General features: G+C 42.6%; 1 protein-coding gene across 1 annotated transcript in view; it reads left to right on the top strand.

Moving 5' to 3' along the window:
* The window catches only part of ncoa1 (nuclear receptor coactivator 1), a 131,115-nt gene that overhangs the window by 8,902 nt on the left and 108,540 nt on the right, over positions 1-13,673 (top strand). Inside the window, exons 3-14 of the mRNA XM_089022375.1 lie at positions 3,720-3,825; positions 6,588-6,754; positions 6,818-6,924; positions 6,992-7,169; positions 7,379-7,567; positions 7,670-7,762; positions 8,785-8,925; positions 9,898-10,045; positions 10,112-11,066; positions 12,323-12,523; positions 12,643-12,961; positions 13,081-13,266. Of these exons, the coding sequence (XP_088878501.1) occupies positions 3,737-3,825; positions 6,588-6,754; positions 6,818-6,924; positions 6,992-7,169; positions 7,379-7,567; positions 7,670-7,762; positions 8,785-8,925; positions 9,898-10,045; positions 10,112-11,066; positions 12,323-12,523; positions 12,643-12,961; positions 13,081-13,266 (2,773 nt within the window). The 5' untranslated portion in view covers positions 3,720-3,736. The remainder of the gene's footprint in view (positions 1-3,719; positions 3,826-6,587; positions 6,755-6,817; positions 6,925-6,991; positions 7,170-7,378; positions 7,568-7,669; positions 7,763-8,784; positions 8,926-9,897; positions 10,046-10,111; positions 11,067-12,322; positions 12,524-12,642; positions 12,962-13,080; positions 13,267-13,673) is intronic.

The raw sequence follows: 13,673 nt of genomic DNA, 5'->3' as shown, positions 1-13,673 counted from the left end.
ACGGAATAATAATAATAATAATAATAATAATAATAATAATAATAATAATAATAATAATAATAATAATACATTGAATTTATAAGCGCCTTTCAAAACTCTCAAGGGTACTTTACAGTCACAGGATAAAGTTTTTCTGTGGGTGAGCAGCGGCAGCCACATGTGCCAGTTGTTCACTCAACCCTGAAGTAACTCAAATAGATAGAAAGCTAGCTAGCTAATGGATAGCAAATAAATAGCTAATGATCGCCAGATAGCCAACAGCTAGACAGCCAGTCAGCTAGAAAGCTAATAGCTAGATAGCTAGCTAATGGATACCAAATAAATAGCGAATAGATAGCCAGAAATTAAATGTATTATTATTATTATTATTATTATTATTATTATACTAATATGGGTCTGGAGTTATATATGCTTGAAATGAGGGTGGTTGTCCAAAATAATAATAATAATACATTTCATTTATAAGCGCCTTTCAAAACTCTCAAGGTCAATTTACAATCACAGGTTAAGTTTTTCTGTGGGTGAGCAGCGGCAGCCACATGTGCCAGCGTTCACTCAACCCCGAAGTAACTCAAATAGATATAAAGCTAGCTAGCTAGCTAATAGATAATTAATATATAGCCAATAGATAGCTAGATAGATAGCTAATAGACACCTAAGAGATAGCTACATAGATAGATAGCTAGTTAATAGATAGCTAATACATAGCCATTAGCTAGATTAATAGATAGCTCATAGATAGCTAATACCTAGCGAATAGATAGCCAATACATAATAATAATAATACATTTCATTTATAAGCGCCTTTCAAAACTCTCAAGGAATGCATATGAAAATTTAATATGGTTCACAGAAATATATTTTTGTGTACATAAAAGTATACTTCTTCCCATATGATCAGACATTGTACTTCAAGCTAATAGCACCCGGGCTATATGCGCTATGTGCTGACCATCCGCTTCGTAAATAAGCTTGTCAGCCGGCTCTATAGAAACCAGGCAGGCATCCCGCCCTCTGCCTTATACACCCCCCCCCACCAGGTCACGCTGGGCCCCAAAGGAGCTTAAATCATCAACTTGGTGAACTATTGAAAGTTTTTTAGCATCCAGTCCGAAGATGAATAAGAAGGTGTAGAAAACGCGGGTGTGCGCAGGTTCCTCCCTCCCCTCTGATGTCGTTTCCGCGATCCGGTTACCAGGTGGTCTTTTCCCCCTGTTCACCCCCATTGACCATGCATTTCTCTGTGTTAGGCGAGGGGGTGTTTACCTGCTCACCCGGCTGTCATGTGTGTATATCGTGTTGTTTATCGTCATGCTGGTTTCTCGGTCACACAGACTCGATAGGTGTAGTGTGACCTTTCAACTCAACACGGCAACTCCCTGAACAAAGCCGGTGGGCTGGAAAACAGGTTTGAATTCACAGGAGTGACTTGTGAAAAGATTTCCCACCAGACACTTCCAACACTTTTGGAAAGATTTTTCCGCACCTGTTCCCCCTCGTTGGCAGTTTGGCAACTTTGATGCCAAGTGTGCTAGCTTTAAGCTAACTATCCCTCCCAGATGTTGTTTACTGTCAAACAGTGACCCTAGGTAAATACTTGTATATTTGTAACACCAAATATTCACCAATTGACATCATTTTGTCTAAAGGTATACAGACACATCCCTACTTACAAACATTCAAGTTACGAACAATGGTACATATGAACATTTGTCTCGCAACATGTAGTATTCCCTTCAGTTGTACATATCTTCATAGAGCATATATTTAATTTTTCAGTACAAACCAATACAGGTTATTTATACAAGCCTTAAATATATGTATATAAACCTTAAACATATTTATATAAACCTTAAACATACATATATAAGCCTTAAAGGACAACCGACGTCTCCGGACAAGTTGTGTCCATAATTTGTAAAATGGCTTCAAATGACTTCTACTGAGCGTATTTTAATAAGATTCCCCCGCATATAGCTATATTTTACATTTTACATACAAGACTTGCGCTGAATATTCAGGAAGTCTTGTTTTTGAGTTGGCGACGAGTCCGTACGTGACGTCACTAAATGACCGCCCTTGACCGTAATAGCGGTCCTTCCATCACGTCAATGTATTTTGCTGGACTTGTTTGGTCTGGGCACCTCGTGTTGCACCCAAAAGCCACCAGAAGAGGGCGTCCAAGCGCCATATAAGGAATTTATCAGGTGGCCACAGGACGTCGCCATTTTGTGCCTTTTTTTTTTGTGTGAGAGATTTTCCCCCAATGTTGCCTCAAAATGGCACAAATAAATTCTTTAATCGATTGCAAACATGCATGCTTTCCTCTTCAGAACTATTTGAATCATATTCATAACTGGATGTGTAACAAGAAAGCATATTATCCGAATCTGTAGCCATTGTTTTGATTCACAAGCAATGCAAGACGTCGTGGCGTGACATCACGAACTGGGGGCGGGACTTTCTGATGCCCAATTCGCAGCTCAATTTTTTGCAGATTTTGGACACTTGAAGTCATTTTTATTGGTGTTTTGCATTTGACTAAAAATATCATACTGCGTGTTTTGGGTATTTTAGATGCTATAAAACGTTTTTCTGGTGTCAGTTAAAAAACAAAAAAGTGACGTCGGTTGTCCTTTAAATATACATTCCATACAAAATATAGCACTGGAGCAACTTACGAACAAATTTACCTTACGACAATCTTGTTCGTAAGTTGGGGAGCGTCTGAACTGGCGTAATGCTATCATACTAAAAGGAAAGGAAATTAGCATCAATGTTTCATCAATTGCTACTTTCGAAATAATTTTAATACAGTAAAGTCTCGTTATATCGATATTCAAGGGAGTCCGAAAAATATCGATATAACCGGGACTATCGATATATCCGACCCTGTTTGCATGTAATTTTCTCAGTGCGTGCATAGAAATAGTATCGATATAACCGGGACTATCGATATATCCGATATCGATATAACGAGACTTTACTGTATTTGCTATTTTAACACAAGAAGCGTAGCATTTCAATTTTCAAGTGTGTATGCTTTGCGCTAACATACCATGCAAAACGCCACGGACTGGCTAACAGAATTTTACTGCGCTGTAAACCTTTACACAAGTGCTGCTTTTAACACTGAACAGACTAGCAATGCATATAAACACGCTAATAACCCGCCGGTGTATAATCTCTGCAACAATACCACAGTAGTTGTTAAAAAAAAATCTGGGCTTTGACCTTTTTGAAAATATCTTAAAAAAAGCCAACGTTTATAAACAGTGTCGCAAGTGAAGAACGAAGGGGTGGGAGGCGGTGTTGGGTGGGGGCTAAGAAGCGTTTGTCGCAGTGACGCTAATCCCTCCTGACTAGCCTCATTTGCATCCGACCTTAGATCACCCCTCCGACACGCTACTAACACGCAGAAACGTGCCCCTACTGTGCATTAACGCCATGCTTTGCGTCCTTTAAGACCTCCCCCCCCCAACTCACACCTACCGCCCCCTTGAGCTGTAATTAAGCTCAAGCACATTTCTGTCGGTTGTTTTCATTCGCCACTCTTAGTCGGGTATGGTTTGAAATATGATTTTTACAGTGTGTGTTTGCAACGTTCATAAATTAATGGAATCTCCACCGCGTCGTCATCGGACAAATTCAGTCACCATATCAATGTTCGGGATTGAAACACCCTTTCATAATTTATTTGTATTATTTTTGTTTTTCAGGTCAGTCAAAACGGAAAATGAGCGCCATCGGGGAAAGTCCCCTGGACCCTGACACGGCCGAGTCACGCAAGAGGAAAGGCTCACCATGCGACACGTCAGCGCAAAGGTAATCTCCAAGAGATCACATTTCATGCCGACACCTCTGGCAAGCCATCACTAAAGTTCAGGTCATATATGTTTTTTTTTTCAAATGTTGACATTTTTTTACTCTTTTGTTTACATATTCCATATCTGCACATCCATAATTTAGCATGCACTTTTTATTTGTCTAGACATCTCGATTTGAGGTAATTTCATGTTCACACACTTCGGCACAGGAGACATGTCATTATTTACGACAAGTATTTATGATCGGCATTTCATTTGGTTACATTTAACTTTGGGATTGTCCCAGTTTTCCTAAATGCAGCATTGAAAATGATGGAACTAGGTAGAGACTCCACTGTATGATAGCTATTACCGTGTTTTCCGGTGTGTAAGGCGACCCAAAAGCCTTAATTTTCTTAAAAAGATGACCATGCGCCTTATACGCAGATGCACCTTATATGTGAAGTAATATTGAGCCGCAAAAGGTCTTATTATCAGCAGCCATGACTCCATTTTCCCCTGTAGAAGAAGTCATGCATAACCCAAGCCTCTACTGTAGCGCCTTATACTGTGGTGTGACTTATTTGAATAATAATTTAATAATAATAATTTGTGTGAATTATTTGGAAAACTGATATATATATATATATACATATTCTATTTAGAAAACCTTTTCATTCATTGAAGGAGCACCTTATGGTCTGGTGCGCCTTATATACATGGAAAAACTTTGAAAATACACCATTCATTGGGGGTGCACCTTATACGCCGGTACGCCTTATACAACGGTGCGCCTTATACACCGGAAAATATGGTATTTTTTCTTATCTCTACATCATCAATCATGACTACATACCCGAATATACTTAATACAGTAAAGTCTCGTTATATCGATATTCTCGAGAGTCTGAAAAAATATCGATATAACCGGACTATCGCTATATCCGATCCTGCGGGCATGTAATTTTCTCCTTGCGTTCATAGAAATAGTATCGTAATAAGCAGTACTATCGATATAACGATATCGATATAACGAGACTTTACTGTATATAAATTCAAGGCATGTTCACTGCACCGCATTTATATATTCCATTGTTTTGTCCACTCGTAAGCTGACACCCACGGCACTCACCTGCCTTTTTAAAGCTACACACATTTACAGGAACAGATACAACAGTGATCAAATGTGAGGGTGGCAGCCCTGAATGGATAAAAAAATAATACCAATATCAAAAAGGCATTTTTTTACTACATAAAAATGCGTGTGTGCGATTAGCATGTTTACGTAGCATTTCACCCTTGCGCCCACTACGAAGCATATTGTCATCATTTTGACACACATGTGAATCTGTCGTCATCCTATTCAGTGGTCTCCGTTGTTTATATTTCATTGCTTCCCGAGCCTTCCGCCCGTGATTAACAAGATGACCGGATTACGTTGGCCCGGGCAAGGTGTGTGTGCAGACAGTTCATCAGAGTTAGACAAAGTTTAGCCAAACGTGGAAGTGAGGACGCTCTCACACACTCACGGCCATGCGCTAACGCGCTCGCAGCTCCCAGAATCAACGCGCCCGCTCTTGTGAGCCTTTTAAGACCCAATAGCTGATGTAAGCGGATGTAACAACCCAGCTCACATTTCCAAAAGCAACCAGTGATCTGCGCGTTCAAACTACGCCCTCCTTGTCCTCCCCTTCCACCTACCTCCTTTTTCTTCCCTTCCTCTTTCTCTGGGCCACCATGCTTGTGTGTTTTGGCCGTCCAATGCGCTGACCTACTTTTTGCTGCTGTTGTCCTCGTGCACTTACACACACGCCCACCCGTTAGTTTTTTTTTTAACGTTTACCACATGTTGTCGTCGCTCGTTTTTAGTAGCGCATACAAACATGAGCATTAAAGGACAACCGACATCACTTTTTTTGTTTCCTAACTGACATTCGGAAACGGTTTATAGCATCTACAATACCCAAAACACGCAGGCTGATATTTTTAGTCAAATGCAGAAGACCAATAAAAATGACTGAGTGTCCAAAATGTGCAAAAAAATTCAGCTGCGAATTGGCCATTTTCAGAAAGTCCCGCCCCCAGTTCGTGACGTCACGCCAAAACGTCTTGCCTTGCTCGAGAATCAAAACAATGGCTTCAGATTCGGAGAATATGCTTTGTTGTTAAACATCCAATTATGAATACGATTCAAATAGTTCTGAAGAGGAAAGTATAAATGTTTGCAATCGATTAAAGAAGGTTTTCTGGGTTGTTTTGATGGCTCAAGACTGACGTGTAGTGTCACAGAAAATGCAGAAGATGGCGGCAGAGCTCCGTGTAAGGAATTAATCAGCCCGTTTCCACAGGCTGATTAATATCTTCTTTGTCGCCCTCATCTGCCTCTTTTTGTTGCAACACGAAGTTTTCAGACCAAACAAGTACAGCAAAATGCATTGACGTGATGGAAGGCCTGCTACAATGTGTCCTTTTTTCGGTCAGGGGTGTTCCTTCAGTGACGTCACGTGAGGACTTTTCACCAACTCAAAAACAAGACTTCCGAAATATTCAGCGCGAGTCTTAAAACGTAAAATATAGCTATATGCGGTGGAATCATTGTAAAATACACTCAGTAGAAGTCATTTGAAGCCATTTTACAAATTATGGACACAACTATTCCGGAGACGTCGGTTGTCCTTTAAATGACTTTTAAGTGCCATGTACAGTCATGTCAAAGTTCAGCACTCATTTCTCACAAAATGAAAATATTTAAAGTAAAGTAAAAAAAATGTATTCCGGCAGTCTGGAGAAGCGTCGTCGCGAGCTGGAAAGTCGCTACATCGCCGAGCTGGCGGATTTGCTCTCTTCCAACATGGGCGACATCGCCAGTCTCAGCGCCAAGCCCGACAAGTGCCACATCCTCAAGAGCACCGTTGACCAAATCCAGCGGATGAAACGCCACGACATGGGTAAAGGACCGCAGACCACGTCCGATTTCATTCCGCGTGTTGACACTCGTCCTCCCTCCACAGAGAAATCGGCTCTTCGCTCTCCAGATGACGCAGTGCAGAAGAGCGATATCTCCTCAAGTAGCCAGGGCCTGCTGGAAAAAGAAGCCCTTGGACCCATGCTGCTTGAGGTGACCACCGAATCCGCCGTTGAGTTCAGGGGACATGAATTAAAATGACATTTTCCTCGCATTCCAGGCTCTCGATGGCTTCTTCTTCGTGGTGAATCGTGAGGGTCGAATTGTGTTTGTCTCCGAAAATGTGATCAGCTACCTGGGCTACCCTCAAGAGGAGTTGATGATGTCCAGCGTCTACAGCATCCTCCACGTGGGAGACCACAACGAGTTTGTCCGCAATCTGCTGCCTAAAAGTCTGGGTGAGAGTTCGGGAATATTTTGTTCCACCTCAAATGTGTCACGTGGTTAGCGGTCGTTTGGTACGATTCTCCGGCTACCCTGTGTGGAGTTTACATGGCCTCCCAGGGTCTGCGTGGCTTTACTCCGGGTTCCCGTCACGCATTCCACATGCATGCATGGCTGTTTAATGGAACACTCATTCCCTTTCCGTTTGCGCGCACGCGCGTAGTGAACGGCTCGCCATGGCCTCAGGAGTCCGGCAGCAGCAGGAGCAGCAGCCATACCTTCAACTGCCGCATGCTGAAGAGGCCACCCGACGAGATGGACTCGGAGAACCAGGAGGCCCGGCAGCAGTACGAGATCATGCAGTGCTTCACTGTGTCACAGCATCGCGCCGCCATACAGGAGGAGGGTGATGGTGGGGAAACCAACCTATTATTATTATTATTAATATTATTATTTATTTATTTTATATAGAATTACTCTCATCCATCAATCAATCACCCACTTTGTGATTCAGACGTGCAAAGCTGCTTGATCTGCATCGCCTGCCGGTTGCCTCGTGCCCAGCCCGTCAGCACGGAGTCTTTTATCACCAAGCAGGACCCGACAGGTGTCATGTTCAACTTGTATAAAAAATAACCACAAATATGATTACATTATTATTTTATGTATCTATTTATTTTTAAATGTTTTCAATATTATATTGAGAAATTATATTTTAAATATATATGAAATATATGATATATGAAAATAGGATTATTTGATTTATTGATCTATTTTTATAAATTGAATTGAAATATTTAATTATATTTTTTATTGTATTTTTAATAGTTTGAATCCTAAAGTACTATATATATATATATATATATATATATATATATATATATATATATATATATATATATATATATGATTTTATTGATGTCATTATTTATTTTTAGATATTTAAAATATTACATTGAAATATTGTATTTTAAATATGAAACCAGAATTAGGGCAAAATAATTATTTTATATATATTTTTTATTCATTATCTTTTTCTATTTATCTATTGTTGAATATTAAATTGAAATTTTTAAATAATATTTGAAAATTTTAACACAAAATAGGGTTAAAGGATTATGTAATTGTATGTATTTGTCTATTTTTATATTTTAAATAATAAATGAAAATATGGTTAAAATATGGTTTTATTGATGTCACTTATTTTTAAATATTTAAATTATTACATTGAAATATATTTTACATATTAAACCGGAAATGTGGTTAAATGGTTATTCATTCATCTATTTTTAAATATTAAATTGAAATATTTTAAAATATATTCTTTTAAATTTTAAACAGAAAATAGTGTTAAATTATTGTTTTATTTATGTATTTGTCTTCATTTTTTAATATTTTAAAAATTAAAGTGAAATTTTATATTTTAAATATCATTTTCAATATTAAATCGGAATATTATATTTTAAACGCTAAACCGGAAATAGGGCTAAATGATTATTTTATTTATTTATCTGTTTATTTTTAAATATTTAAAATATGAAATATTTCCTGGCCATGCCGAGCGTTGGGTGAAATTATAGTGACGTCATGTAATTAAAGCCACATGTGTTTTGTCGTTGATCCTCTCAGGGAAGATCATCTCCATCGAGACCAGCGCTCTACGGGCAACTGGCCGGCCCGGCTGGGAGGACCTGGTTCGGAAGTGCATCTACGCCTTCTTCCAGCCGCAGGGCAAAGAGCCCTCCCATGCCAAAAAGCTGCTACATGAAGGTCAGAGTCCTTCTGCTTGAACCTGTCGATTGTCACAAACAGGTTACATTTCATAACAGTTGTATCGCCATTTTTAATCATTTTTTTTAAAGGACAACCGACGCCCCGGACAAGTTGTGTCCATAATTTGTAAAATCACTTCAAATGACTTCTACTGAGCGTATTTTACAAATATTTCACGGCATGTAGCTATATTTTACGTTTTAAGACTCGCACTGAATACTCAGGAAGTCTTGTTTTTGATTTGATGACGATGCCTGACGTGACGTCGCGTCTGGAACGCTCCTTGACGGACAAAGCGACACACAATGCATTTTGGGTACTTTGTTTGGTCTGAAAACTTTGTGTTGATGGCGAAATTAGAAGGAAAATACATAAATAACGTGATGGTGAATCGTTGTGTGTTGCACCAAGACTACTATTTGATACTAGTTGACACGAATTCCCAGCAGACAAATCAGCCCATTTCCAACGGAGCCTGGCTGCCATCTTGTGCATTTTCCGGGACGCTACATTGGAGTCCTGACGGCTCAATTGATATGGAAGTACTTCTTTGATTGCAAACATTTATGCTTTCCTCTTCAGAACTATTTGAATCATATTCATAACTGGATGAGTAACAAGAAAGCATCTTTTCCGAATCTGAAGCCATTGTTTGATTGTAGAGCAAAGCAAAGACGTCCTGGCGTGACGTCACGAACAAGGGGGCGGGACCTTCTGAAACTCGCAATTTCCGGGGTCATTTTGATGTAGTTTTTAGTCATTTTTTTAGTCATTTTTTTTTCATTTGACTAAAAATTTCAGCCTGCGTGTTTTGGATATTTTAGATGCTATAAAACGTTTTTCTGATGTCAGTTAGGAAACAAAAAAACGGTGTCGGTCGTCCTTTAAATGAAAAGTCAGGCTGTTGCAAAGTTTATTTCCCATAACGATCCAGTTTTCAAATTTGTCGATTCCTGTTTTGGCGCCCAGTGATGAGCCATGGCACCGCCATCAGCCCTCTGTACTGTTTCGCCTTGAGCGACGGAACGCTGCTCAGCGCTCAGACCCGCTGCAAGTTCTGCTGCCCCCCAAACCCGGATGTTCAGCCCTTCATCATGGGCATTCACACTATTGACAGGTAGCGCCGCTCGTCGATGCGTTTATCTGTATCGGATGAACTTTGAGTTGATGTATTTGTTTGCAGGGAACACAACACTGGTAGCTCTCAGGAAAACTCGAACCCCAGCCTTCTGCCAACTCTGGGCAACCTCGCTCAGACGCCCTCACGCTCGCCGGCGCTCGCCGCCGGCAGCAACTCAAAGCAAACCTCAGGCCCCGCCGCCGCTGCCGCCGCCACCTCGGCCTCCTCTGCCCCCAGCGCCTCAACGGGGCTTCAACCGGGCAACAGCAGCGTCTCCTCGCAAAGAGTCAACCTAGCCGCCGGCTACCTGCCGCCCAGCCGGACGCGTCCCCAGCAGGGCAACTGCCCGTCACCTCTCAGCAGTCCCGCCACAGCCGCCCCTACCTCGTTCACGTCGGCCGCCGCGTCGCGGGCCAGTCCCGGATTAGCCGGGAGCCCGAGAGTGCCGGGCGTCCACTCGCCAGCAGGTGCACTGAACAGACAAAACTCCGCCGGTGACGCCGGCAACGCCGCCCAGGTCGGGTCAAAATTCGGTTTGTCCAGACAAGCCGGGACCCCCGCCGCTTTATCTTCTTCCCGGCCCGGAGCGGAGGCGCGGGTACAGGACTCTGTCAACGCCGCCCTACCCTCCGTCACGCCGTCAGCTCATCTCAGACTGGGCAGCAACGGGACAGGAAGTGACACGAGTGACGTCCATTGCACCTCGTTGCCTCGTCCCAAACCCTCTCCAGGTCCTCATTGTCCCGCTTCTCACAGCACGCTGACGGAACGCCACAAGATCTTACATCGACTGCTCCAGGATAGCAACGACTCATCCACCTCCGCCACCCCCACCGCCGCAATCACCTCGTCAGCGTCCACCTCCACCACTTGTGAGGACGTCGTGAGCAGAAGCGAGGTGGAGATAAAAAAAGAGCCGCCGACCAGTCCTTTGGTGAGCGCGGCGTTGCAGCGTTCGACTTCCAGAGAGCCGCAGGACCATCAACTACTGCGCTTTCTGCTCGACACGGACGAGAAGGTGAGAATGACAATTCCAGCTTCTCTCTTTTTTTTTGTCATCTAAACACCGTCCGGCAAAAAAAATGAGACTTTTACCAGTGTCTGAAACCCATGACAAAAAGTTACCGGACACCAGGGCAGACAAATCTGAAAAGTTGCCTGCCCCATTTTTCACACCGTGAAATACAATAAGACGACTAATCGCAAAAAAAAAAAAAACATTGTAGCAAAGTATTAAGGATTTTTTATTATTAAGGATGTACCTACCACAAATGCTCCCTTGCTTAATTTATCGTAAATATCCCTTGCTGATGATTTTGCTCCGGTTGTCGTTGGCCCATACACTGTTCGGCATGTTCCACAATGAAATGTTTGCCTTGCGTCATCTGCTATAAGTCACATGAACTCGTCTTTCCACAATGCTTTCAATAATAATAATAATAATAATAATAATAATAATACATTTAATTTCTAAGCGCCTTTCAAAACTCTCAAGGACACTTTACAGTCACGGGATAATGTAAGTTTACGTTTTGTAGCATCATAATGTTTTTTTTTAGCTTCTTTTGAATCTTTCTTCTGTGGCTGTGGTTCTGTGCATCTACTTTGGTAAATAATACGCAAATGCACGACCTTATAACGGTTGGGAAAGTCCGGAAGCATGAAGCAGGCTTCCGATTGGCTGCTGTGCAGAGTATGCAAATTGCCAAACGAAGCGAAATTCCGAAATTTCCAAACTAAACAAAGATTTTGGAATCGGAAGAATTCATTCCGATTTTGAAATATTCCTTCAAACGTTTGCTTTCTTGAAAAAAGAAAACGTTTCATTTGATTTAAAAAAATGTTTCTTTTTCATTAATTAATTAATTAATTTATTTATTTATCGAAAAAAGTTGTCGGCCATCCAGGCGGAGACGTGTTGCAAATCGTACGCCTGATGTAAAAAGTTGCACCCCCGGGGAGTCCGGGCAGACGTTATTTCAGACACTGCTTTTACACACATGAAATTAGCATACATGTTGTGGTAATTAGATAATATTAGATTAGATTGGCCTTTATTTGTCTCACATTGGAGAAATGATGACACACAATTGCAACACATACAAACAAAAAAAATCCACAGGATGCCATTTTCACAATTTTGGATAAGGAGTGTCCATTTTTTGCAAACTATTTGCCATTCTCATCCCGTCTTTTTCCCGACCTTCACCTCATCAAATATCCGTGCGCTAATCTTCCAGCGAGGTTGACTGCAAGCTAATTTGTCTTTGGCAGGACTTGGGTGACCTCCCTCCCCCCTCGGCTCTCAGCTTGCAGACGGTACGAGTGAAGGTGGAGAAGCGAGGCGGCGGCGAGGCGTGCGCGGCACCCACGGCCGCCAAGACACCCGGCCCGGGTTGCGTCAGCCCCAAATCGAGTCCCATTGGACGGCGAGACAGCCGGCGAGATAGTCGGCGAGATAGCCGAGACTCTACGGTAACTTTTTTTTGGTTAGCTTACTATGTTGTTTGGGATTAGCATTAGCGGTGCTATGTTAATTTTTTCTAAAAGACAAAAGAAAATGGTGGTTTGCTCATTCACCCTCCACCCTTTAGTTATCCAGCGGTGCCTCAGACACTGAGCCCCTTGTCCAGCTGGCCCCTCCCCCAAGAGGCCAGAATGTGTCCAAACAAGGCGCCGACGACGCGAGCGCCCCCGCCGGAGGTCCCCAGCTCCACTCTCCGGCCCCCCACACCCCGACGCAGCTCCAATCCCCGGGCCCTCCGCTGCAGTCTCCGCTATCACAGTCCCGCTTGCAGTCGCCGTCGCCACAGCTCCACTCGCCGTCACCCAAGCTCAAGCTGCAGTCGCCCGCCCAATTGCAGCCCGGCGGCGGCGGCGGCAAAAGGGAAGCACCCGGAACCCCGAACAGAGGTAGACCTTAATTCCGGTGTGGATCCCCGGAAGTGGGAGACGTTGAACGTTGAATCCGCTTTCTCAAAATACACATTTCATGAGTAGGAACTAAATGCCGCCTGCGTTTGTTTCCCCAGCCAGTAACGATGGCGGCCCGGCTTCAGCCTCCAATCTCCAGAATCAGTCGGCCTTCGATTTCTGCAGTCCTCTGACTCCGAGTGAGGTCCAAGGAAAGGGGCAGGGGGATCTGTTCCAAGCCCCCAAAGACAGCGGCAGTCCCTTCCCCGAGGCAGAAATTGTCAACCCATTTCATACAAGCTCTGGTATGTCATTTGACACATGTAGTTTCTCATTGCAGGGAGGAAAAAAAGAAACAATGAAGTGGACCTCAAGTTACATGCACACACTCACTGTGTATATTCTGTCACATGCATGTGAGGGGAAGGGAGGGGCAACAATAATAACCTGCCGCTCATTTGCACCTTGGTGTTGGGGAGGGAAAAAAGAGCAACTTTTCCTGCCATTAATGTGGCCTTAAGCTAACCCCAAAAAATAGATTGTTTGCAAAAGTGTGCACACCCCACCAATCACATTCTCAATCCCAATTACGACGACTTTGGTAACAACAAAAAAAAAAAAAAACATGTTTGTAAAAGAAGTGCGCACACACCTCCGATCACATTCTCAATCCCATTTACGACGACTTTGGTGACAAAAACACGTTTGCAAA

The sequence above is a fragment of the Hippocampus bargibanti genome, linkage group LG19 (assembly GCF_051943395.1).
Source record: "Hippocampus bargibanti isolate YZ-2025 linkage group LG19, ASM5194339v1, whole genome shotgun sequence".
NCBI lineage: Eukaryota > Metazoa > Chordata > Actinopteri > Syngnathiformes > Syngnathidae > Hippocampus > Hippocampus bargibanti.
This window is presented reverse-complemented; position numbering and strand designations above follow the sequence as displayed.